Here is a 23547-nt window from a genome sequence, read left to right as displayed (position 1 = left end):
CTCAGCTCATTTTCTCTCTCTCTCTCTCTTAAATAAATAGAATCTTAAAAAAATTGTCTAGGTACATCAAGAAGGTAAAGATAGGGGTCCCTGGGTGGCTCAGTGGTTTAGCGCCTGCCTTCGGCCCAGCGTGTGATACTGGAGACCCGGGATCGAGTCCCACATCAGGCTCCCTGCATGGAGCCTGCTTCTCCCTCTGCCTGTGTATCTGCCTCTGTGTGTGTGTGTGTGTGTGTGTGTGTCGTGAATAAATAAAATCTTAAAAAAAAAAAAAGAAGGTAAAGATATTTTGAATTAAATCCACTTTTTTTGCCCTGATGTCCCCTTTAGAAAGTGGAATGGGGCACGCAGAATTTCCTGAGGGACCTGAATGTAGGCTCTGTCCACCAAAGGGTGAGGCGATCTCTACTAAGACAACTTAGGGAGGGGGTCGTTGTCTGCTTTTCCAAGGACCTGGGCCAAGGGGGAGGTCCAGGAGTGGGACAGAAAAAGCTATGGGGTGTCTCTTTTGCTTATATGATCACGTCGTGTCCCAGCAGGGTAGGCCGCGGGCCGTGACACCCCCTGGGGCTGTGGCAGGTGATCCTGGAGCAGCACCCTGGGTCCTGTCCTGGAGATGCCAGCCGCTCTCCACGGAGAGCCCCTCAGCTCCTTGTCCTATAGCGCCACCCACTGGCGAGTCCTAGTCAGACGCCTTGGAAGTTCCCGGTCCTTCTGTCCCTGCGTCCCTCCCCCAGCTTGGTTCTTCCCTCTTCATTAATTATTCGTGCCCACACGAAGCCCCAGGTCAGATTCCGATCTGATTCCACTTTCTTGGGTGTCCAGTTGCATCAGGCTGAGCACTTGTGCTCCCCTGCGTCAACCCCGGCCGGGGGTCCCCCAGCACAACTGGGGTTGCTCTGACTGCCCTTTAATAACCTGGGGTAGAACCCCTGAAGGTTCCAGCCAGGAGGGGCCTTGGGAATCATCTGTTAACCTCCCCCCACCACGTCCACTCCCCTTGTTTCGCACATAGAAAACAGATGTCAAAGGAGGCCTGTCGGCACTCAGTAAGCCAGCCCCAGGCCCGTGTCCAGTCCATCACCATGTGTTCCAGAGCCTTCTCCTCAAACCACTTCTCCAAGGTGGGTGGCAATGGGGAGAGCTTAGCTTTCCATCCCAAGTCCTCCTAATCGCCCACCAAGAAGTGCCATGCCAGGATGGCCATTATCAGAGGTATGGCCTTATGTCCCTGGTTTTGCTCATTTCCTTGATGTTTGGCAGGTTACCTCCTGGTTGGGTTTCTTGGCAACATCCCATCAGAGATTTACCCAAACAAAGAGGCCCATGGGCACTGCCTTCATGAGCCACAGGAAAGCAGCTGGACCTTCATCTGGACAGCTTGAAATTCCTTGGGGTGCCCCCCACCAGGTGGAAGGGGCCATTTGCACGCTGCTCAGTACTTAGCAGGGGAGGGAGCAAGTGCAGGTGTGGGGTGTGACAGTGGCAAGATTGGGCCTCTGGAAATAGGACCCATGACAGGGAGGGGCTTAAGAAAACAGCTCCTCCTGCCAGACAAGACAGAGGGTTGCAGAGCCACTTAGCAGCCAAACTAGGACTGGGACAGACCTCATGGATGATAGGTCTGGCTTTCTGTTCGTACTCGACCCCCACTGACTTCAGTCTACTCCTGGGTTTTTAAACCAGGGCCCAAACCAAACCAGAGCCCAAGCCTCACTCATTCTCTCCTCCCTCTCTCTTTCTTTCTCTCCCTTTCCCTCTTCCTTTCCATCTCCCTCTCCCTCTGTCTCCCTGCCTCTCTGTCTCTGTCTCTCCCACTGACATAACCAGATAAATGTTTTCTAGGCCAGAAGAACAAAGGTGGGATTCTGGAATCTGACAGTCCTGCAGCATTTTTATCAGTGTTGGTAGCAGTGAGCCAATGGAAATTTCTGCTTCTGCCTGGCAGGGCGTTGCTAGAAGTCTGAAGAGGAAGCCTGTTGGTAGGCCCCAGATTCTAAATCCAGTCCCCAGGGTTGGGCCTAGGATCCAGATGGAGATGGTTTGGCTTTCTGGTTCACCTATCCCATGCCTCAACTAGTGCTGGTTTAGAAATCAGAGATTTAGGGCAAGAGAAGGCACGTGTCCATGGCAGCAAGTGGACCAGCGGCTCAGATGCCCAGGTGGGCCTCATGGAAGCCAGATAGGTCTGTGTCCAATCAAGTACTTTCTCTCACATTTGGCTTTTTGGACCAAAACAGTCTTTTTGCTGCATTTCTTTTTGGGTCTGCTTTGATGCTTGAAATCATCATTAAAAAAGAAAAAAGAAAAAAAAAACTAGGTTGGCTTTTTACACTGGTTCCTAGAACTGAATGCAGGTACACTTTAAACTTGAATCCACAAATGAGAAATTATCTATGAAAAGGAGTTTATTTTTAAAAAATATTTTATTTATTTGAGAGAGTGAGAGCATGAACAGTGCGGGGTGGGGGGGGGGGCGGAGGTGAGGGGTGGAGGGAGGGGCAAAAGGGAGAGGGAGAAGCAGACTCTTCCCTGAGCAAGGAGCCCGACAACAATGCAAGGCTTGATCTCAGGACCCTGAGATCATGACCTGAGCTGAAAAGGCAGACACTTCACCAACTTAGCCATCTAGGCACCCCTAAAAAGAAGTTTGTTTGTTTGTTTGTTTTAAAGATTTTATTTATTCCTGAGAGACAGAGAGAAGCAGAAACATAGACAGAGGGAGAAGCAGGTTCCTCACAGGGAGCCCGATGTGGGACTCGATCCCCAGACCAGGATCATGCCCTGAGCCAAAGGCAGACGCTCAACTGCTGAGCCACCCAGGTGTCCCCCTAAAAAGGAGTTTAGATTGATGGACACCACTGTCCTCTTTGGATTCATGAGGCAGATCCTTTCTCTCATAATCCCCATGGCATTGCCAGCATCTAGACCAGTGCACAGGCCAGAGTGCATGCTCAGAAGGAAAAAAGTGAGGAGGGGAGGGAGGGAAGGGAGGGAGAGAAGGAGGAGGGAAAGAGGGGAGGCAGGAGGGTGAGAAAGAGAGGAGGGAAATAAAGGATATGCTCTCTTTCTGGTTTCAGGAGCTCCATGGGGTTTTGAGCTAAACAACACAAATGGTTGAGAACAGCATGACCTTGAGGCCCATGAATTGTCCAAATCCTTGTCCAACCCATCTGTTTGCAGAGAAGAGAGATATTAGCATCCAGGCCTGGCCTCTGTCATCCAAATCCCCTGCCCACTCCACATTAAAAACAGGTTTTAGTTGGAAGGCTCTGGGCAAAGGTGGGGAGCTGACCTCTGCAGCAGGGGCTGAGGAGACAAGATAACCTGCCAGAGAAAAAGCTCTGGCTGTTGTTAGTAGTAATTGTATCATGAGTTGCATAATCACCACTCTCCAGGATCTGAGCCAGGTACAGAGTCCTCACAAAGACCAGATAAAGTGGGCCACATCATCCTCACCTTATAGTTGAAAGAGCCATGGCTCAGAAAGTATTTGCTCAAAGTCACAGACCAGGGCTGGGACTATAATGAGGCAGATAAAGCACAACATTTACAGGACTGCCCCCAAACAGTAACCAAGACAAACAATACTTTAAGGCAATTTTTTTTAAAGATTTTATTTATTCATTCATGAGAGACACAGAGAGAGAGAGAGGCAGAGACACAGGCAGAGGGAGAAGCAGGCTCCATGCAAGCCCAACACCGGACTTGATCCCGGGACTCCCTGGGCTGAAGGCAGGCGCCAAACCGCCAAGCCACCCAGGGATCTCCTAAAGCAATTTTTTAAATCAAAATTTTAAAATTTCTGATGGACAAAATAGCAACCGTTTCAGTACAGATGTTGGTGGCTCACCTCACCTGCCTCCCCTTGGTCCCAGCCTGGACTCTAGAACCAGGATTCTTCCTCAAGTCTGGCCAGTTGTGCAGTCCATATCCTCAACCACCCGCCCTGACCACCGCACTGCCCCTGGTCCCAGTTACTCAGGACCTTGAATGGCATTCAGGTGACAATTCTTTATGGGCGTGAATGGCATTCAGGTGACAATTCTTTATGGGCCAAGAGGACCTGAGGAGCATTCTCAAAAGGCTGTGGGTGCATCTCCCCTGTGTTGCTCTGCTCGCTGAGCCAAGGGAACAAAACTGGCCAGAACAACCCCTCCTCCATGCTTGGGACCTGGGGGCATTCGGTGGAGAGGGAGGGGAAGCTGAGAAGGAAATTGGTTGGTAAGAACCATGGCCCAGCCAGAGGCCCATACACTCCCAGGGCAATTCCTGACCCAAAGCCAAACCCGAGGCAAAAGCCTCAGGTGGAGCAGGAGGATGTGTATTCTCCATCACCATCTTCATCCCCATCCATGGGCCTCTTCCACCCACACCCCTGGCTACAAATCTCTGAAACTGAATGTTTTTCCAGGCTAGAGAAATGTTCTGCCCAGAGTAAGGTCAGAGCCAGAACCCAGATCTTCTGAAGACTTGTCCATGAAGCTGCCCTTCCTGTCCCTGGAGAAGAGTGACAGCTCCTTCTCTGTGGGTGTCTCTGTCTGTGAGTGAGTGGTTTGGGACCATCTAGGGCTCTGGGCTTGTTTGTTTGTTTGTTTGTTTTTTTAACCCAGGAGAGGCTGAAAGGTTTTTTTAAAGCCACCTCAGAGCCCCTGAGTGGCTCAGGAGGTGAAGCATTTGCCTTCTGCTCAGGTCATGATCTCTGGATCCTGGGATTGAACCTTGAGTCAATCCTTGGGCTCCCTGCTTAGCGGGAGAGGGAGAGGGGGCTCTCCCTCTCCCTCTGCCCCTCCCCTACTTGTGCTGTCTTTCTCTCTCAAATAAATAAAATCTTAAAAATTAAAAAAAAGCAACGTCAAAGAGCCTAAATAACTGGAATGTGAAGCTAGAAGGTCCAAGAGGAAATGAGAGGCTGAAGAGGGAGAAAAAGGAGCCTGGCACAGGGGTCTGGGTGCTGGAGTGGCAGTAAGAAGCCCTTTGTAAGACAGAGCGATCCTGGGAGCCTGGTCCAGGAAGTGCCCTTGCAATACTCATTCACTTTGTTTCCCCTTGAGGCCCCCAAGTCTCCCCACCAGGCTCACTTCCTACTTGGGGAGTGGGCAAGAAGTCTTCCTCCTGCTTTAAATGGAGCTTTCCGAGGTAAGTCACTTGCTAAGGTCCACACCCAGCTTTTCTGGACCTCAAACCCCTTTTGTCCATCCAGGACCAACCAAGCTCCTTTCTGAAAGGGTCGGTCGTATTACCTGCCCGGGAACCCCTGGATGCTCAGTCAAATGCCTATTCTCCGACGCCTTCCCAGCTAAACAAGAGCCCAGGTGAGCACACACACACAAACCTCTTAGGCTGTGGACAGGCTGAGATGCAAGAACCAGCCAGGTGACAGAGAAAAAAGAATGGAGGAGGACTGGTGGTGGAGCTGGAAACACCCAGATAGGAATAAAACGAGGTTAATGAGACGCTGAATCTCAGAGAAATTTCCAAATGAAATAAATTGCATAGCATGTTCTATATTAGAATAGACCATGATCATTCAATACTAATGATAGCACACTAACAACTTGTTAAATATTCTCGGGCTCTAAGGAATGCTGAGAAGCCAGCCAGGGCTGCAGGAAGTCCGGGTTCATGCCGTTCTTTTCAACTGTAAGTTTCGCCCTTGCACACACCCTGCTGCAGCTCTGTTCCCCGTGGCTCAGGGCTCAGCACTACTGGAGGCTTCGTTTTTTCGATAGGTCCGGGATCCAAACCCCAGCCTAAGACCAGGAGGCCAGAGAAGGTCCGTACCCTGCCAGATGCAGGTCTGCCTGGCACAGGGCTGACAAGAGCAGGACAACGACTTTCTCAGGACCTGGGCGGGTCCATGGATCCTGGCCCTGGGTGCATCATGACCTCTCAGAGGCCCAGGATGGGGGATCTTGTTGGTTGGAGTTGGGACCTTGGCTGCACTGTTGGGGATGGTTGCTTCAAGGATGCAGCACCAAGCCTCAAGGAGCAGGGGTGGGGTGACAGAGTGGAGAAAGTAGAAAAGGCCTCCAGAGGCACCCAGAGCAGGAGGAACGAGGCCCGAGCTGGGGGCTGGCCGGGAAGGACCAAGGCAGCCTGCGGCCCTGGTGATGTATGTCCCCTTCCCTATCCACCCAACGAAAATGAACGAGCTGCCCGCCCGCCCGCCACAGGAAGCGTCCACTGCAACCGGGGCCGAGCCGGGGCGGGGGCCTGTCTGCTCGCGGCCCCTCGGCGCCCGCCCTCCTGCTTCCCCGACAGCTTGCAGCCGAGCGGGGCCCGCGGTCCCCGGGGAGCTGCCCGTCCTCGCTCCCAGCCCGGCCGGCGGCGAGGCCGCTTCCAATCTGCCGGCAGGCGCAGGGGGAGAGCGTGGGGAGCCAGGCGTGAGGCCACCGCCAACCTCGCCGGAGCAGGAAGAAAGTTTCTGCTCGCCGGGCCATGCGGGGCTCCCACCGGCACCCGGTCTCGGGTTTAGGGGGAAGCGGAGGCCTCACGGTTCCACTGCCTGCTCGGCCGCTGAGCCTGATGCGGGGCCCGGGTGGTTTTCTGGGGGCCTGTGGGGAAGGGGTCGGCAGCACACAACCTGCCTGGGAAGGCCTGGGCTCCCGGCCTGGAGCTGGCCAAGGGTGCCCAGGGCCTGCGGGGCTGCCTGCAGGTGCACTGGCTCGGCTCTCTCCGCCCTTGGCCACCGCCCTGGGTCGCGATCCCTGGGGCCGCGCCGGGAGGATCCAGGCTGATCCAGGCCGGGCCGCGCTTCAGATCTGCCCGCCGCCCTGGGCCCCACACTGGAGGCTCAGCCCGTGAAAGGCACAGAACTCGAGCACTGTGGCTGGGGGCGTCAGGAGGGCGAGGGCGCATGTTGTTCTCAATGAAAAGACCGTGTTTCCAGCGCTGCCTTGAAAACATATCCCCCGAGCGAGCTCCGGCTCTGTGCGGAGTAAGAAACCAAGCCATTTGCAGACATCTATACTCGCACTCTCTTTTGCGTCCGTGTTTAGAGGTACAAAAACACCTGGTGCCTGGCACACACACCACAGGAGGGGCTGTGGGCTGGGCAGAGGTCTCTGCCTTCTTTGTCCGGTGCGCGCTGCCTCCCGGGGAACCAGTCAGATTTCTCGGGGTCCTCAGTGTCCCCGACACGATCTCCCCATGTGCTCCACCCTTGCCCCACAATGAGGCCATCGTTGTGCCCGATTCCATTTCAGGGCCCGGCTCCAGGCTTTCTCAAACCCCTGCGAACCCCGCAGGGTCTAAAGAGGGCAGACACAGGGCTGCAAGTGTCCTATGTGGGAAACATCTAAAGCCCAACGAAAACACTCCAAAACAATGTCGCTTAAACTAACATCTCTTCCCCCACGACCAGGTCAGGGCTTCTTCACAGACACACACGCTTCTTTCTCAGCTGGGCTTAGTCCCTTTCGCTGGAGGAAGAAGAAAGCGCTGGAGGGTGTGTGTGGCGGGGGAAGAGATGGAGAAAGTATCTCCGACAGCCCCGCGGACAAATAATTTGAATCACTGTGGAAGAGGTTAGGGAAAACTTTAAAAACCTCCATCCCGACCGACCGGCAGAGACAGCCGGCTCCGGACCCCTCCCCGCTAGCCCGTGCCCCCCTCGGCTAATCACCCTCATTAGGAGCCTCATCACCGGCCTAATGAAAGCAAACCGTGTGGAAATCGCCGGTAAACAGTTGGGTCTGTGCTGTAATTAATTCAGTGTCTCTTTTAATCAAACTGAAAGGGAATCGGGCAGCGGCTTGCGGAGCCGTGACATCACCCCCAAAATCGGCCGGAGCCAATCAGCGTCATCACTCCGGGGACACGTGGGCGAGTCCCCTTTAAAAAAAACACACACAACACAACGAAAAAAAAAAAGAAACAAAAAAAAAAAACCCAGCCCCAAAGTAAAAGTGACACAAGTTCATTTTTTAAAGGAAGGGGGGGAGGCGACGGCTCGCGCGGAGGACGCGGAGAGCTGCGCCCGCGGAGCCGGGGCGCTGTCCTCGGTGCTGACGGGCCCGGAGCGGTGGGAGCGCGGCGACAGGACCTCCCCGGCCAGGTGCCCCGCCATGCGCCGCGGGCCGCTCTCCGCGGTGCTGACGCCGCCAGGTGCGCTCCGTTCCGCCGGCTGGTAGCGCGGCTCGGCCCGCTGCTATCCGCGGTTCTGACCCTGCTGCCCTCGGCCACTGCTAGCCTGGAGGAAGCGTGCGGTTTGGATTCTTTTTTTTAAGCCGTTCTTTATTTAGATTCCAACATCCTCGCATCTCTTCTGTGCCAAAGGGGCGCTCAGGCCGTCCATCTCCCCCTTTGCTCTCCCCAACTTGGCGCACCCTCCCTCCCATTCCTCCCTGACACTCCCACCACCCCCCCTCGGCTCGGCAGCTCGGCGCGATGCTGCAGAAGACGCGCTGAGCCCTTTTGGATCTAATGCGCAGAGGAGGTTGGCCCAGAGCTCCCCGGCTCCCCCAAGGCTGAACTCCATCCAAGGTGCCCGCAGGCTCCCTGCCCGCCTTCCCCATGCCAGCCCGCAGCTAGGGGCAGGGGCAGCGGCGGCTGGGGTTGGGGGTGGGTGGGGAGCTTTTGGGGAGGACAGGTCGCAGCTTGGCTATGGAAGGCTCCAATGGCTTTGGGATCGACTCCATTCTCTCCCACCGCGCGGGCAGCCCCGCCCTTCCCAAGGGGGACCCCTTGCTTGGGGACTGCCGCTCGCCCCTGGAGCTGAGTCCTCGCTCCGAGAGCAGCAGCGACTGCTCTTCACCAGCCTCACCAGGAAGGGACTGTCTGGAGACGGGCACCCCGCGGCCTGGCGGGGCATCAGGCCCAGGTTTGGACTCCCACCTGCAGCCTGGGCAGCTCTCAGCCCCAGCCCAGTCGCGCACCGTGACCTCCTCCTTTCTGATCAGGGACATCCTTGCCGACTGCAAACCACTAGCGGCCTGTGCACCCTACTCTAGCAGCGGGCAGCCGGCCGCCCCTGAGCCTGGGGGCCGTCTTGTGGCCAAGGCTGGGGAGGACTTTAGAGACAAGCTGGACAAAAGTGGCAGTAACGCCTCATCGGACTCTGAGTATAAAGGTAAGAAAACGGGAGAAAACTTGGCAGCGGGGGGTGGGTGGCATGCTACATCTCTAAGAACTGCTATATTTCTAAAAGCACACAGGGACATGGACATGCTCACTTGGCATTCCCCCCGGGGCCCGGGCTGAACCTTTTGGTCTTGTCTGAACCTTTCAGCTGGCCCCGTGGCTATGCCTTTGAGCAACAGAGCCCAGCAGAAAAAGTAGAAGAGGGACACTCTGTTTCCCAGGAGAGATTCCCCAAAATGCAAAAAGCGAACTTTCTCAACTTCACCTGGGACCACTCTTCCAGCATCACTGGTGGGCAGGAGCTGTTTCCTATCAGGCTAATGGTTCTCTGGGAAAAAATCTTGCAGAAGCAATGGAAGATTCCCAAGGGTTCTGCTTGAACGCCCTTTTAGAAGAGTAAAAACCTAGCAGGATATTTCAGACGGAGCCTTAAAAACAGTCAGAATTTCCCCCTTTAATCTGAACTTCCAGGCGGGAAGAGGAATTGAGCTTTCCCTCCCGTTGGGCCCAGTGAGATCTGGGCCCTGGGAATCATGCAAAAGAAAGGCTCACTTCAAAGTAGAAACAGCAGCTGGTGGGGAGCAGGTTCAGAGGTCTGGTCAAGAGGAGAGGACCCTGCACCCACCCAGTGGTTCTCACTGAATTTGATTTCAAGTGCATCGAGCAACCAACTTCAGGCTGTGTATGGGGCCCAGAGACTCCCAAGTGACCCTCCCTGCATCCCCAATATTGGAGCTGCCGTCCCCTCGTTTGCCTTTCCACCTCTGTGAATCTTTTTGTTGATGTCATTCTTTTTCCATCCCGTCTTGATCTGGAAGCTAAGATTGGGATTCAAAGAAGGAAAGAGTCCCTAATTTTCTTTCTCACTCCCAGCCACTACCTTGACTTTAGCTCTTTGGCGAGGCCAGAGGTGCAAAATTCTTTCTAGGAAGAAGTCAAGAGGCAGGAGGGAAAGGAGTCTCGGGCTGGCAAGGGAGAAAGCTCTGTGTCCCCATCCAGCAGAAAACTAGGGGCTGGTAGAGGCTGCTCAGAGCTCTTTCCGTCTTACAAATAATTCTGAGAACCCTTTTCATGAGATAAAACTTCCCTAATAAGGCAACCTCTTTATTGTCTTGGGAGCCCTGCACCTGCTCCACCCTATTTGTACAAAGTCTTCAGAAGAATTTAGGGAAGCTCACTTTAACGCTCTCCTCCCAACCAAGAGTTCATTTGTGGACAGACCCTGACCACAAACCGAAATCCATTTGGGGTCCTGCTCCACATCTCACTGCTCTCCACTTCCCCACACTAGCTACTGAGAGTCTCCTTCAGCCTCACCGGGCCAGCCATGCCTAGAAAAAGGGCCGGTTGGGCTAGAGAAGCCAGGAAGGAGGAGGTCCAGAGGCATGTAGTCCAGCGACCCTTGTCCCGCCCACCCCACCCACCGCCCCCGGCCCGTTTAGAGACGCAAAGAAAACTTGCCCCGGAGAAAAGACAGGTGCGGGGGGGAGGGGGGGAGCAGTGTAAATATGTATTTATGACATAGTGGTTTGTTATTAATAATTCTCAATGACACCCCAGCATTATGGTTACAGTAAGGGTGAAAATCCCCAAAGCTGCTTGCTAACGGCTGGTGCTGGTGGAGGTGAAAGATAGTTTGGCTCTTGTCTCTTTTTATTTCTTTGCCCGTAGGTGGGATTTTGAGGCGCGATTTCGTTTAAGATAATTGGAATATCAATTTTCTTCTCCTGTCCCTGATGATATCTGATCAGGGAGGTGATGAGGGCCGGCTGTCCACATATCACTTAAATAGGTTTGGAGCAGGGGAGGGGGGTGAAGTTCTCCCTACCACCACCACCCCTAGGCACTGCTGCCTTTGCACTTACAAAGCTCCCGGGTAAAAGCGGAAACATCCACTGCTGAGACATTGTCTGGAGCGTTTCTCCAACGTGGAGGCGAGTTTTTCAGGGACCGAATTAGGAAGCCTTGTTGCAAAAGAGACACACTGAGAGAGCCAGGCAGCCAGCCGGCCAGCCTGGGCGGGCATCTCAGCAATTCAACTCCCCATCCACCTTCCGTGCTAAGAATAATTTCTTCCAAGGAGGGTAGAGAGGGAAGGTCAGCCCCATCCCTTTTTTTTTTTTTTTTTTTTTTTTTGGCATCAAAGGCTCCTCGATCATCATGCTGAAAGAAACCGAAACCAGGCTTTGAAGTAAGGCAGTCTGCGGCTAGGTCCTGCCTACTAGAGCCAGTGTCCGTGGAGAAATCCAGCCAGCGCTTTGCTCGGAGAGGCTGGGTCGGTGGGCCTGGAACTCTGGGGGCATTGAGATGTGGCCTCCAGACCACAGTCTGAGGCCCCACTGGGCTAAGACTGTTTCGGAGGCTGATGCTGAGCAGCACCCAGTGCAGATCCAAAGGGTCCAGCCGGTTCCAAAGAAGGATTAGAGAAAAGCCCAAGTATCCAACCCGTTCCTGACACCACAAACTCAACCCCCCATCTCACCCTAAGAAGCTAGGGATTTCCATACTCAGTCCAGGCCGGTCCATCAAAAAGCAGGGTTTCCACAATATCAAGTTTGAGGTTTGAATAATTGTTTCCTCATGCTCATGTCAACTTTACTTTCGGGCACAGACAACTCAAATTTTGCCCATCCCAACACCTCCTGAGGCTGACGTACCCCAATGTGGCCCCAGCTCAGGGGGCAGGCAGGGAGAGCCTGGGCCAAGAGCCCTGTGGAAACAGGAGGGAAGCATCCGGTGAGGTTTCGGCAGATCAGGCCCTCCCTGCTCCCCGCCTCTGCGCACCCGGTGCCGGTGCCGGCGCTCTCCCGGCCGAGAACCTCTGCCTTTCCAGTTGAAAAATCTGGCTCCCTAGCGGCTCAATTAACCGGATTATTGTTTCCTACAGAGAGAAATCAACTTGCATTCAGCTGAACCCTGTCACTGCAAACGCCACGCACAATGAAACTCACCATAAAAGAAAATACGGAAACAGAGGGGGAAGCCCCAGCTCGCGCAGCCAGTTTTGGGGACACGGTCTTGTGGGTTGTATCAGCGCGTGAGGGAGAAGGGGGGAGATAACTGAGCTTGTTCTATCAAGCGCGCATTTTCAGTGCAGTCGACCAGGAACGAAGGTGTCTGAGGGGGAAAAAAGAAGCCGCCCCTGTCGGGTCCATTCTCAAGCCTCAGGAGCCCCGATCGGGCGTTGTATTGACAAGGGAACAGGGACAACGGGGACAGGTGCATTGGAGGGGCGAACGCTCCTGTATTTTCCCTGGCAGCTCAGGGACGGCGCCGGCGATCGCTAGGGTTAGGCGTTTCTTAGGACAGTGCTTCGCTGCGGGGTGAACAGGTTTTTGCCTCTCCACGCGGGTTTTTCTCCCCACATTCGGGCTCTCAGCTTCCTCCCTGTCCGCACGTGGCCAGAAAATCGGGGTGCGGCTGCAGAGCCCAGACCCACACCCCCCGAGACGCGCACCTACGCCGCCCACCCGCCGGAACCCCCCCCCCGCCCCACCCCTCCCCAGGCGTCTCCACCCGGTCGCCAGGCGCCTTCTCGGTTACTCCTCCGTTCGTCCCTCCAGGGAGCGCAGCGGAGAGCGAGCGGGTCGCGTCCTCTCGCTTTGGATCATTTGTCCTCGGAGGTACCAGTCCTGCTGCTCCTCCGTGAGGGTTTGGGGAGCCCGGACGTCCCGCGCTCGGAGCCGCGCTCGAGTGCGGCGGGGCCACGGCGGTCGGGAGCCGCGGTTTCCACCAACGGGCCGGCGGGCCGACGAGGGCCAGGCCGGGGCTGAGGGCGCGGGCTGGCAGGCGGCGAGGCCGGGCCCTGACGCACCGCTGTGTCTCCGCAGTGAAGGAGGAGGGCGACCGCGAGATCTCCAGCTCCCGGGACAGCCCCCCAGTGCGCCTCAAGAAGCCCCGCAAGGCGCGCACAGCTTTCACTGACCATCAGCTGGCACAGCTGGAGCGCAGCTTCGAGCGGCAGAAGTACCTGAGCGTGCAGGACCGTATGGAGCTCGCAGCTTCGCTCAACCTCACCGACACGCAGGTCAAGACCTGGTACCAGAACCGCAGGTGAGGCCTGGCTGCGGGGTGGGGAGTGCAAAGGGCCCTCCCTCCTGTCCTGACTGTCCCTCCAAGGGACCCACTGGGGCACCGCCTGGCGCTGAGAAGGGCCTGAGCCTTCCCTATTCTGTAAAAGTAAGGAAACTCCGGCCTGGGGGTGGGGGTAGGGGGAAGGCCTTTACCCAAAGTCCACAGTGAGGGAGAGCCACAGGACTGGACTCGGTCTCCAGTGCCCAGTCATCCCCCTCAAGGACAGGAGGACAGACACATGGGCCACCAGAGAGGCCCAAGGCCTGCCTGCATCCGAGCCAGGGTCCTACCATCCCCCTCCCTGGGGACTAGCCTTAGCCCCTGTGGGGGCCACTGAGCTCTCCTGGTGGCAGTGCCAGGCCAGGGGTGGGGTGGTGGCCTCCGTATCCAGAATGTCTTGGAGGGTAGGAGTTACTACGTGGCAGTCCTGACATGTCTGTGTGAGGCTGGGAGGGCCTGTCCGAGCTCTCCTGGGACTCTTCTGGCCTCCTCAGCCTTTACAGTCCTGAAACCCGAGGAAGGAACAGACCCAGCTCCAGCTCCTTGGGGACAGGATGATTTGGAAACTGGTGGTGGGCATTGGTCTAGAACCTGCTGCTTCCTCATCTCCCTCCCCAACACAGTCACAGGATGAAATCATTCACACACACATCCACGGTCACACCCACACTTGCAGGCGCACACTCACATTGACACAACTCACACGGTCACACACACCCACACATTCAGTGGAGGCTGGAATGGTGCTTTCCACAAACAAGCCTCAGAACACATCTCCCCATTAATAATAAATACCGATTACTGCTCGGGGCATCAATAATTAAGGCCCGTTACAGTAATTACACAATTATTATGATGATGAATAATTCAGGGAAGGAAACGCAGTTGGTGTGGCTGTGCCTGCCTCGGTGGGACTGTGGTCGGCTGGCCCAGCCTCGCTGGCCAGGTGCACGCAGGGGTCCAAGCTGAAGCTCAGGCAATGAACCAGCAGGGCCTCGACTTCCCTGCCACCCCCAACCCCAGGCGGACACTCAGCTGGTGGTCTCCTAATTCGGGTCCCCACAGGCCTGAGAGCTGGGTGCCCGAGGCATCCGGTGTGGTGGAGAGGGTGTGTGCAGCCAGTACTCATACTCCCCAGTGGCCGACTCTGGCCTGGGCACTTCCACAGAAACCCCCTGCTGCCAACAGGGGCACCTCATGGTGTTTGCATCCACCAGCTCCACGGTTCAGCTGCCGGTTCAGCTGCCGCGGGGCCCCTTTCCACCACTAGCAGACCAACCTCTTCTACCCCTCACCCCCTTGCCCCCACCATCCTCTCCCTGCGGTCCGCCTTCCTAAGTCCCCCCATATCCCTGGCTGGATATGCCCAGGGGAGCCACAAAACCCAGTTCCAAATGTCCCCCGCGATCCCGGGAGCAGAGTGTGGTGAGGTTGGAACCCCATCTTTGGGGTCAGGAAGCCTGGCTTACAGCCCTGGCTCTGCCTCTTTGGAAACCATCTGGAAAACTGGCCAACGCCTCAGTTTTCTGATCTGTAAAATAGAGATAAATAGCCATGGAAGGCGGGAAGAAGATCACAGGAACGGGTGCATGTGACACCTGAGCACGGTGCCAGGCACTCCGTTATTTATTGACAAATTCGTGTGATCCCTCTCCGCCTCCCTGCAGGCGCTCTGGGCCAAGCACACGAGACCGGTGGGAGGTCTTCGGGTGCCGCAGCCCTGACCCCGCGGTACGCGTTTATTTCGGTCCCTAGGACTAAATGGAAGCGACAGACGGCGGTCGGGTTGGAGCTGCTGGCGGAGGCAGGCAATTACTCAGCGCTCCAGCGGATGTTCCCGTCGCCTTATTTCTACCCGCAGAGTCTAGTTTCCAACCTGGATCCCGGCGCGGCGCTGTATCTGTACCGCGGGCCCAGCGCGCCGCCGCCGGCCCTGCAGAGACCTCTGGTGCCCCGCATCCTCATCCACGGACTCCAGGGCGCCAGCGAGCCGCCCCCGCCGCTGCCCCCGCTGGCCGGCGTCCTCCCGCGCGCCGCGCAGCCTCGGTGAAGCGCCCGCCCGCCCCCGGGGCTCTGCGCGGGCCCCTTCCGCCTGCCCTTCGCGGGGCGCGGGGTGTCAACGCCCCTCCCCGGAGTCCCAGCCAGTGTCCCCCAAGGGCTGTACGCCAAGTCTCCTGAGGCCCGGACCCAGACTGAGTGTCCCTGAGCCCCCTCGGCGTGCGCCGTCCTGTCCGCGCCATCAGGGAGCCACTTCCACCCGCCGGATGTACATACAGGCACCCCCCCCTCCCGGCTCCCTAGGGCGCCCCGGCACCTCCTTGGGAGCAGATGGGGGCGACCCCGGCTGCACTCTCCCCCTTCCCCTCCGTGCTCCAGCTGTACACCCAGCCCTCTCCCCGCACCCCACAGGCGGAGGGGAGCGTGGAGCCCTCCTCCGAGCGCCGGGTGGGGCAGAGCTGTACATAAGGTGTGCAAAGTGTATATGAAGTTATTTATTCGTGACCCATGAGCCCGTGACCGTGTCCGTGAATCAGTGAGTCTGTGGCCTGTGCCCTCTTTCCTCCCAGGCGAGGCAGGAAGGGGTCAAGGGGCTTGCCCACCACCCCGACCCCCAGCCCCCACCTCCAGCCTCCTGCCGGGGGCAGCCAGGCCCTCGGGTTCTCTCTCTTTTTTAAATGTCGAAATAAACTTCTTACAAATGACCACGGGCCTGTCGGCGCTCAGCCCTTCTTTCCCACCCTCCTTAAGATCCATTTCCCTTGCTGGGACTCGGCCTCCTTCCATCCTTAGTAAGGAAATAGATTTTTGTCCACCTTTCTTCCCTGGCACTGTGGTCAGGGGCAGGGGCCCGATCGGGCTTGTTGGGGTGTAGGCGCAGGGCCCCCCACATCCCCGGCCTCGACCTTCCTGTCTCTACAGTGAGGTGAGCCCGTGGCTCCCCCCACCCCGCCACCCCGCCCCCTTCCCTCTCCATCTGGTTTCTCGCCGCTCACAGCCGGTCCCGGGGGCTGGAGCGGGGGTCAGCGCCTGGGCTCGCTCGGCTGCGGGCCGGGCTGCGGTGCCCTCGCTGAGCCGGCTCATCTGGCCGCAACGAGGGCGCCGGCAGCTGGTGACCGGCTCGCGGGGCGCGGGGCCGACAGATGGGCTCCGAGGCTGCTCCCCCCGCCGGCCCCCTCCGCCCAGCGCCCCGGCCGCGCTCGGGCTCCGGACGCTCACGGGCGCCCAGGCGGCCCCGGCCCCGCGCCGCCAGGACCCGACGAGCCTTCGCTGGGAGCCGTCACCGCATCGGTAACCCCCCAATCCTTCACCTTCTCATTTCCTCCTTTACCCCGGGAGTACAGAGATGAGACCTAGAGGGGACCGTCTGCCCCCTGCCCCGGCCCCGCGGCTCCGGGCTCTCAGGGGAGGGGGTGGGGGGTTTAAGGCCCCAGCCAGACTCCCGGCCTCCAGTTCACAAAGGGCCAAGGTCACCTCCTGAGGCCCTTCCCTCTCAGGGGAGGTGGGCGCAGGTGCTCCCTGCCACACACCACCTGCAGCTCAGACTCTCAGGGCAGAAGACAAGTCTAGGGCTGGGAAGTTTTAGGGCCCGGCAAGCCGAGCCCCCTCCAGTTTAGTGGCAGGATTGCTCTGGGAGAGGGCTGCCTCCTGGGGGAGGGGTGGAGGGCATGTTTAAAGTAGCCCTCCCCAACGGACCCTGCTACTGTTTCCTGCCCCTCCGACGCCCCCAACCCTCCACCCCCTCACACCACCGCTTTTCTTTCCTGGGATGGTGAGGGTATTATTCTAATTTTGCAAAATGCACAGCAGCTAATTAAGTCAAGGAGCCTCTCGGCTTTTGAGTTCTTTTGCATGTGAATGGGGGTTGGTAAATCCCCAGCTCTGGCTGTGGTGGGGGGCGAGGGGAGACTGTCCCCAACTCAGGGTTAATGAAGTGGGAAAGGAGTCTCTCATAGCCTCCTGCAAACAAAACCCCCCATGCAACAAACCCAGCCCAAATCCTACATGGATTGACTTAAGCCCAGGGGATAAGTGCTTTAAATTAATCTCATTGAATAAGAATGAGACCAAACAAAACTCTTTAAAATCATATTAAAAATCTATCAAAGGACAACTTGCACTGGTGTGCTTTTCATTTTGTGAAAGTGAAGGAGGTAGACCAGAGCAACCACCCTTACATTTACACAGCGGCAGTGTAAACCACAGACACATTCTCAACTATGTAATTGTCCTTGTACCTCAGAGGCGATTTCATATCTTACATTAATGAAGAACAAGGCTTCCCTACAAGTTTATAATTACAATATTTTAAATTGTCCTGCACTTCCCATCTGTAATAATAACTTTACAACCTTTGCAGCGAGGTGGGCTTCTGCTTTCATCCATTTAGAAGGCTAAATTGGCTTCTCTGTTCCCAACCCTGGGGCGGGGTGTGAATGCTTTTTAAAATACAAAGAAAGAATGGATGCAAACCCCCACCCCTCCCCTGCGGGCAGAACAATAGCAGAGACTCCCAGGAGGCATCTCCTATGCTCCTCCAGCGGCCCACCCCAGTCCCTTACAAACCTAGGCTCAACAGGGTAGGGACAGCAAAGTTTAAAGCAAGTTTAGATTCCCCCTGTGAGCCTTGTTACAAGGATTCTGGAGATTTCTGAGGAGTCTGACTCCAAGGGTGCCCCGCTGCCCCCACACAGGTGTAGGCTCTGCTCTGAGTCTTCCTCATGGTGGGAGCAGATTAAGAGAGAAGGTGAGATGGTCACGCAGGCAATTTAACAAGACCCAAGAAGCGCCCTTTCCAAGCAGGGCCACTTCTCCAGTAGAAACAGCTTTAAATTTGTATCATGGAAACGGTGCTTGGATTCGAATGGCTTTCCCTGGCTTCATGTTGAGGGCAGCAGTGCTAACTAGCGAGGTCACTAGCAGTTTGGGATGCACCTGCCTTAAGGAGCTCTCATTTATTCCCCTCTTCCTAAATCTCACCTCCCTTCACTACAGGAAAGGAAAAAAAAAAAAAAAAATCAAAGGAATCCTCTGGGCTTTGTCAAAATGTCCTTTGCTGAGACCCGGTTGGCTCTTTGCTTCTCCAAGAGTGGAAGATGCTGTGCACACCAGCACTGACTTAATCACTCGACAAGGGCTCTCTGCCCTTCAGTGTGTGGGAACGGGGCCCCTCTGAAGAAGTGCTAGAAACTGCAAACATGATGTTTGGATGCAAAACCACCATTCGACAGGCCCGTGAGGGGAGACAAGACAGCTTTAGGTTGCAACACTCCACGAAATGTCCACATTCTCTGTGACTTTTAAATACAGGCGATCAGGCTTGCGACACAGAGAAATAGGTAAGTTTGGGAAATCAGAAAAAGAGGTATGATTAAAAATACACACAAAATTAGACTATGTACAGTGGAATTAGGCCAAAGCTTTGCCTAATTGGTGCCTGAAATGTATAATCTGTCAGGAGCCAAAATGGGAGAAAGAGATTTATTTTAAGGTTATTTAAATTTAGATAATATTAACCCTAAATCTGTTAAATCCATGTTTCTTTATTAACTGGGGGTAATAAATTGATTCTGCCTAGAAACAGGTCCACAAAGCATCCATGGCAAGAAACTCTCACCTAAGTGTTAGCAGATAAGGACAAGTCCCACCTCAGAATCACAGTCCTTTACACACACCGCAGGTTCCAGCACTCCTTCCCCAGGAACGCAGAACCCGGATTGGACCGCTTGAGGAATGAGCACACGAGGGGGTCGGGGTTGGCAGGGGGTGGGGGGGAAGCAGGGCTTCTTTGATCCTCCCCAATCACCGGCATTAATCCTGTTTCTCACACAGCTGGGTTTTGTCTCTAAAGTTTGATGCCTCCTTTTCTCATCCAAATCTTGTGAGCCATTACACACTGCAGTAAAGATGGCAGGGTTCCCCAGGTCAGCTTGACATCTGTGGGGGCTTGAGGATGATGATTCTTCTTCTTTTTTTTTTTTTTTGAGGATGAGGATTCTTAATGTTAGAAACTGCACCAAGCATCCCTGCTAATTCCTATGTAACAGCCAACGTAAGGAGGCCCCATCTTCCCTCCTGTGGAGGATCTGTGCTCATTGGGTTCACACTGGCCCTCTCCCTGGGTCCTCTGGTGTGGGTGTCAGCTGACTGCCGCTACCCTGGCTACCAGAGAGGGACAGAGGCAAGGACGCCAACCCCTCTGTGGACCCGGCAGACGGCCCACCTTGCAATTCTTACAATCCTCTCCTGGCCACTTAGTTCCAGGATCTGGAAGGTTTTACTAAAGTGGGGCCCCAGCACTCGCTGCAGGACCTGGAGGAGGAGGAGGAAGGCAAAGAGAACAGGAGAAGGTGGACACAACAGAGCACCTGCAGACAGAGAGGTGCTGAGCTCTGGCCTGGCTCCTTCCAACCTCTCTAGAGTCTCCAAATCTGACACTTACTGGGAAATTGGTAGGCCCCCCTTTCAAACCTCCCAAGAATCACAGAGCGGGAGGGGTGGCTGAGGACTGGGCCACACTACAAAGGACCCCAGACCCCAGACTTGAGGACAAGGTGGGATTTGATGGGAGAAGAGTAGGAGACCAGTACCTTTGGACTTCAAAGGCAAATAATCAAAGGGCCACAGTAAAAAAAAAAAAAAAAAAGAAGAAAGAAGAAATAAAAAAGGCATCAGTACATCCATCAGCCGTGACAGAAGTTTCCCGTGGACATGAAAAAGGAAGCCACGCTCAGGAATGCGACGTGGGGTTTGGAGCAGCCTGTACACGGGACTGGGAGCCTTCCAACCCACACCCAAAGCTGCTGGTCCTTTTACACAAAGCACTTGCATATCAAGGAAAGAAGCTGATTTTTTTTTTCTCGCTTTCACACACCGCATCCCAGTTTTTAAAATCCTATTTTACAAAATGCATTGTAGTCCGTGTGCTGATACAGGGCAGCTAACGTAAAACTCGGGAGACTCATTCAGAACCCTGTCCCGAGGCAGGAAGAGGCCTCCCTGCAGCTGCTTGCTGCACCAGGCCCTCGCCCGAGGTTGAGGGGGCACCATGCAAGCTGCAGGCCAAGATGAGTGTGTAGTGCTGGTGAAAAGAGTACAAGTATGAGCTATCTCACAGAAGGTAAGCATTAACTGGTTCGTCTACATGACGCTGACCCCTGCCCTGCTGAGATGCTGGGACAAGGGCTGTGGCTTCTCTGGGTCAGGGACATGTATCTACAGGGAAAAGTGGCACCATTATTTCCCACAAGGCTCCTGGCAAGGACGGGCAGTCAGCCCTGACCTCTGGGGCCTCCAGGATCCCCCCAAGCCCCAGGCCTGTGGAGGCAGAGTTTAAAAAACAACAACAATGCAAACTTTTTTGAGAAGTCTTGTTGAACCCTGATAAGTCTTTTAGGGTTTTTCTGCTTCATGGAAAGTGTTTCTTAGTTTTTCCCACGGCCAAGGCTGGGCACCGGCTACAGACGGCGATGCGTGGCTGGCTGCCGGGCTCTGCATGTTTGTTTTGCTTTTCGACCTTGGCGATGCCGGCCTCCATCCCACTTGAGTATTCGGAACGCAAGATTTCAGCAAGGCGGTGGTGTGTACTGTGGCTCTTCTTATGAAGGTCAGGCCTGAGGAACAGTAACAGCAGAGGGGGGAAAAGAAACTTTATTATTTTTTTCCTTCCCATTGGAAAGAGGCTGAGAGCAGCTGGTTCCAAGACTGTGGAACTGACATTTTTGTATTAACAGAAGCACAATCCCTTCAATAGCGCCTGTTTTGATATTCTATGCACCGGAAGATTAGATACGGCGCTGACAGATTTTCATAACGGTGGCAAAATATCATGGCATTTTTAAAAGTGAGGCTTTGTTCTATGTTGTTTTCATGGAAAAAAAAGAACGATACACACTCATACTCTGATGGCAAACGAAGTGTATGATCCAGCTGTTTGCCAAAGGATGGGGGGAAAAACCCGCCTGAAAACTCAACAACATTTCAGCGGTGAGAGCTCACCAGTGGCTTCCTGCAAGCGAGCTCCGTGCAGTTCAAAGCGATTGGCCTCCTCCTGACAGCGACAAAGAGGCCAAACAGGGAAGGCTGGCATGTCAGTCACAGATACCTCTTCACTGACCGAGGACACTCAAGTAAATATTTCTGACCTCAAAAACCCCAAATCAAGGGTGTGCAGGGGCAGCCGGGTCCGTGTCTGCACAGCAGCCAAAACGGCAGCCCTCAGCTGACCACAGACATGGGGCAGCTCGAGAGGGGTCTCCCTGCCCCCAACCAACTCAGAAAGTGCCCAAGGCTGAAATGAAAATCAGTCTCCGAAGTTGAATCCTAATAACTGTTTTCAAGAGACAGCAGCTTACCATTTGATCAGAAGATCAGAGGGAGATATTTGTAGAAGTTCAATTGTACACGGGAAGAAGGATTATGAAAATGGAAGAGTAAATGTTTCTTAGGACACGATATTAAACCCAAACAACAATACCAGAAACTCATACTGTTATGTGGGCCATTCTCTCAACCTCCCAATGGTGGTGTCCTGGGGTATCATGGTGTCTTGGGGTTCTTACAAAAGGCACATCACCCTCTGTGACTTACAGTTACAACCTTTTCTTTGTAAAAATTAGAGATCGACTGGACTAAAGCTATGCTCAAAATAAACATAATGGAACTCCTTTAAAACTGAACAATTAAAAAAAATAAAACTGAACAATTAGCAACAGGACTAATTTATGCTAATAAACAGATGAGGCTCTAGGATTCTGTGACAGTGTCATAAGTAGGCTCTAGGATTCTGTGATGGCGTCATAAGTAGGTTAAGGCAACTACACCTAATTACAGGCACACTCCACGAGGTGGGGTTCAAGCAACAGTGCAGCTAAATCCGTGGTACAGTCAGAACATGGTTTCCTACCATGAGACACAGGGGGAAATACAGTCACATTTTGTTGGGAAAAAAGTTAATTTAAGGATAATTACGAGCCCATATTTAAGCGTTAGAATTTACCATAAGGGTGCCTGGGTGAGTCAGTGGCAATACTTAGCGAGATTAGGAATATAGAGGGAAGCGCTTTCCGGGTTCCACATAATCTCATATAATCTCTGCTTGGATGATGGAGGTGTGATAGCACCCTCCTCTCACAGATAAGGAACCTACTCTGGAGGAGCATAAGTACTTTGCCCAGGACCATCTAGCTCCTAGGTGAGAGGCAGAGATGCAAACACACACCAGAGGGACTCGAGCCCACCGTCTTTCCACCAGGCTGCTCTGGTCCAGGGGCGAACAATGAGGAAGGCCAGCAGGATCAAAGGTGACAAATACTACGATTTGACACAGGAGAGTCCTGTGCTCACACAGGAATGCCACAGGGGACAATGGGGGCTGAATGTGGGTGGCAGAGGAATGCAGAGCAAGGCTGTCTCAGCTTCAGTTTCCTCATCTCAACAACAGGATGACACTTAGAACAAAGCTCAGAAGTGATATAAGGGTTTAATAGATACACAGGCTGCTACCGAGCATGTGGATTTTGGTCAATCAGTTAAAAACGAGGAAACTGAGGTCCAGAGGTGCCAAGCAACTCCCGTAAGGCCACACAGGAGGCAGGCCAGGGCACTTCTGCTTACAGCCCCCTCTCCTAATGGGGTGGACATTGTGACCCAGGTGGGGCAGTGGACAGTGTGGCCCACTGTCCCCGGCGGAGGGCCGGGAAGAGGAAGGACACAGGCCTGCAGTTGGGAGCACTCAGCATGTTCCAAAGCGAAGGCTGCCAGTTCTCATGCTTGTAGTTTATTTTTAGTCGGGTTACATGACAGGCGGAGTGAAAAGGTTCTGACAGGAAGAAATGCTGCTTCTTCCCCTTTTGAAGCCAGGTACTCACAATGTGTATAATTTTAAATGTAACAACCTAAGTTTCAAAATATGCAAAATTTCAGTCAAAATATCCTCCCCAGCATAAGCTCTATCACTGCAGTGATCGCTCCTGCCACAGCTAAAGCAGAATATATAACCAGAACCCGACTGGAGCGATTGATACCCTAACCGCCGACAGAGCAAGCACGGCTGCAAGGGGGCATACTCCCTGCCAAAGGTGCTCGGTGGGGTAGCCTGAGCCCCCCAACCAGTGGCCCCACAGCCAGAGCGAAGACCACATGGACAGAGGCACCACGCAGGCAGGCACACGCGCGCGCGCACACACCCTGTCCCCTTCCCTGAAGCTGGGTCTTCCAGGCAGCAGAACATCCCGTCTGGTGGGCATGTTTATGAAGGATCTTCAAGTCCACACTGTGGTAGAGGACAGCACTGAAAGCATGTGTTGGAGGTGGTCTCGCTTAAGCCTTGCGCTCACCATCTCAAAATGTCCTAGCTATTTTATGATCTGCTTCTGGTTAATGTACTTTCAG

General features: G+C 54.7%; 2 protein-coding genes across 8 annotated transcripts in view; one reads left to right on the top strand and one right to left on the bottom strand.

Moving 5' to 3' along the window:
* Positions 1 to 8016: 8016 nt before the first annotated feature.
* Positions 8017 to 16038, top strand: BARHL1 (BarH like homeobox 1). The gene is made up of 3 exons (XM_025475591.3): positions 8017 to 9073; positions 12915 to 13137; positions 14914 to 16038. The coding sequence occupies exons 1-3, from the start codon at positions 8608 to 8610 to the stop codon at positions 15206 to 15208; spliced, it is 984 nt and encodes a 327-aa protein (XP_025331376.1). The 5' UTR covers positions 8017 to 8607; the 3' UTR covers positions 15209 to 16038.
* A 3055-nt stretch (positions 16039 to 19093) lies between these two features.
* Positions 19094 to 23547, bottom strand: part of DDX31 (DEAD-box helicase 31) — a 70925-nt gene continuing 66471 nt past the window's right edge. For all 7 annotated transcript variants that reach the window (XM_049114939.1, XM_049114937.1, XM_049114938.1 and 4 more), the window contains one exon: positions 19094 to 20768. In XM_049114939.1, coding sequence (XP_048970896.1) covers positions 20564 to 20768 — 205 coding nt within the window. In that variant the 3' untranslated portion in view covers positions 19094 to 20563. The remainder of the gene's footprint in view (positions 20769 to 23547) is intronic.

The sequence above is a fragment of the Canis lupus genome, chromosome 9 (genome assembly GCF_003254725.2).
Source record: "Canis lupus dingo isolate Sandy chromosome 9, ASM325472v2, whole genome shotgun sequence".
Lineage (NCBI taxonomy): Eukaryota > Metazoa > Chordata > Mammalia > Carnivora > Canidae > Canis > Canis lupus.
This window is presented reverse-complemented; position numbering and strand designations above follow the sequence as displayed.

Bases quoted from the DNA above. Each gene is read 5' to 3' on its own strand.
- BARHL1 (XM_025475591.3), top strand. From the start codon at position 8,608: ATGGAAGGCTCCAATGGCTTTGGGATCGACTCCATTCTCTCCCACCGC. The intron at 9,074-12,914 runs GTAAGAAAACGG...GTGTCTCCGCAG, and splicing joins ATCGGACTCTGAGTATAAAG to TGAAGGAGGAGGGCGACCGC. The intron at 13,138-14,913 runs GTGAGGCCTGGC...TTCGGTCCCTAG, and splicing joins ACCTGGTACCAGAACCGCAG to GACTAAATGGAAGCGACAGA.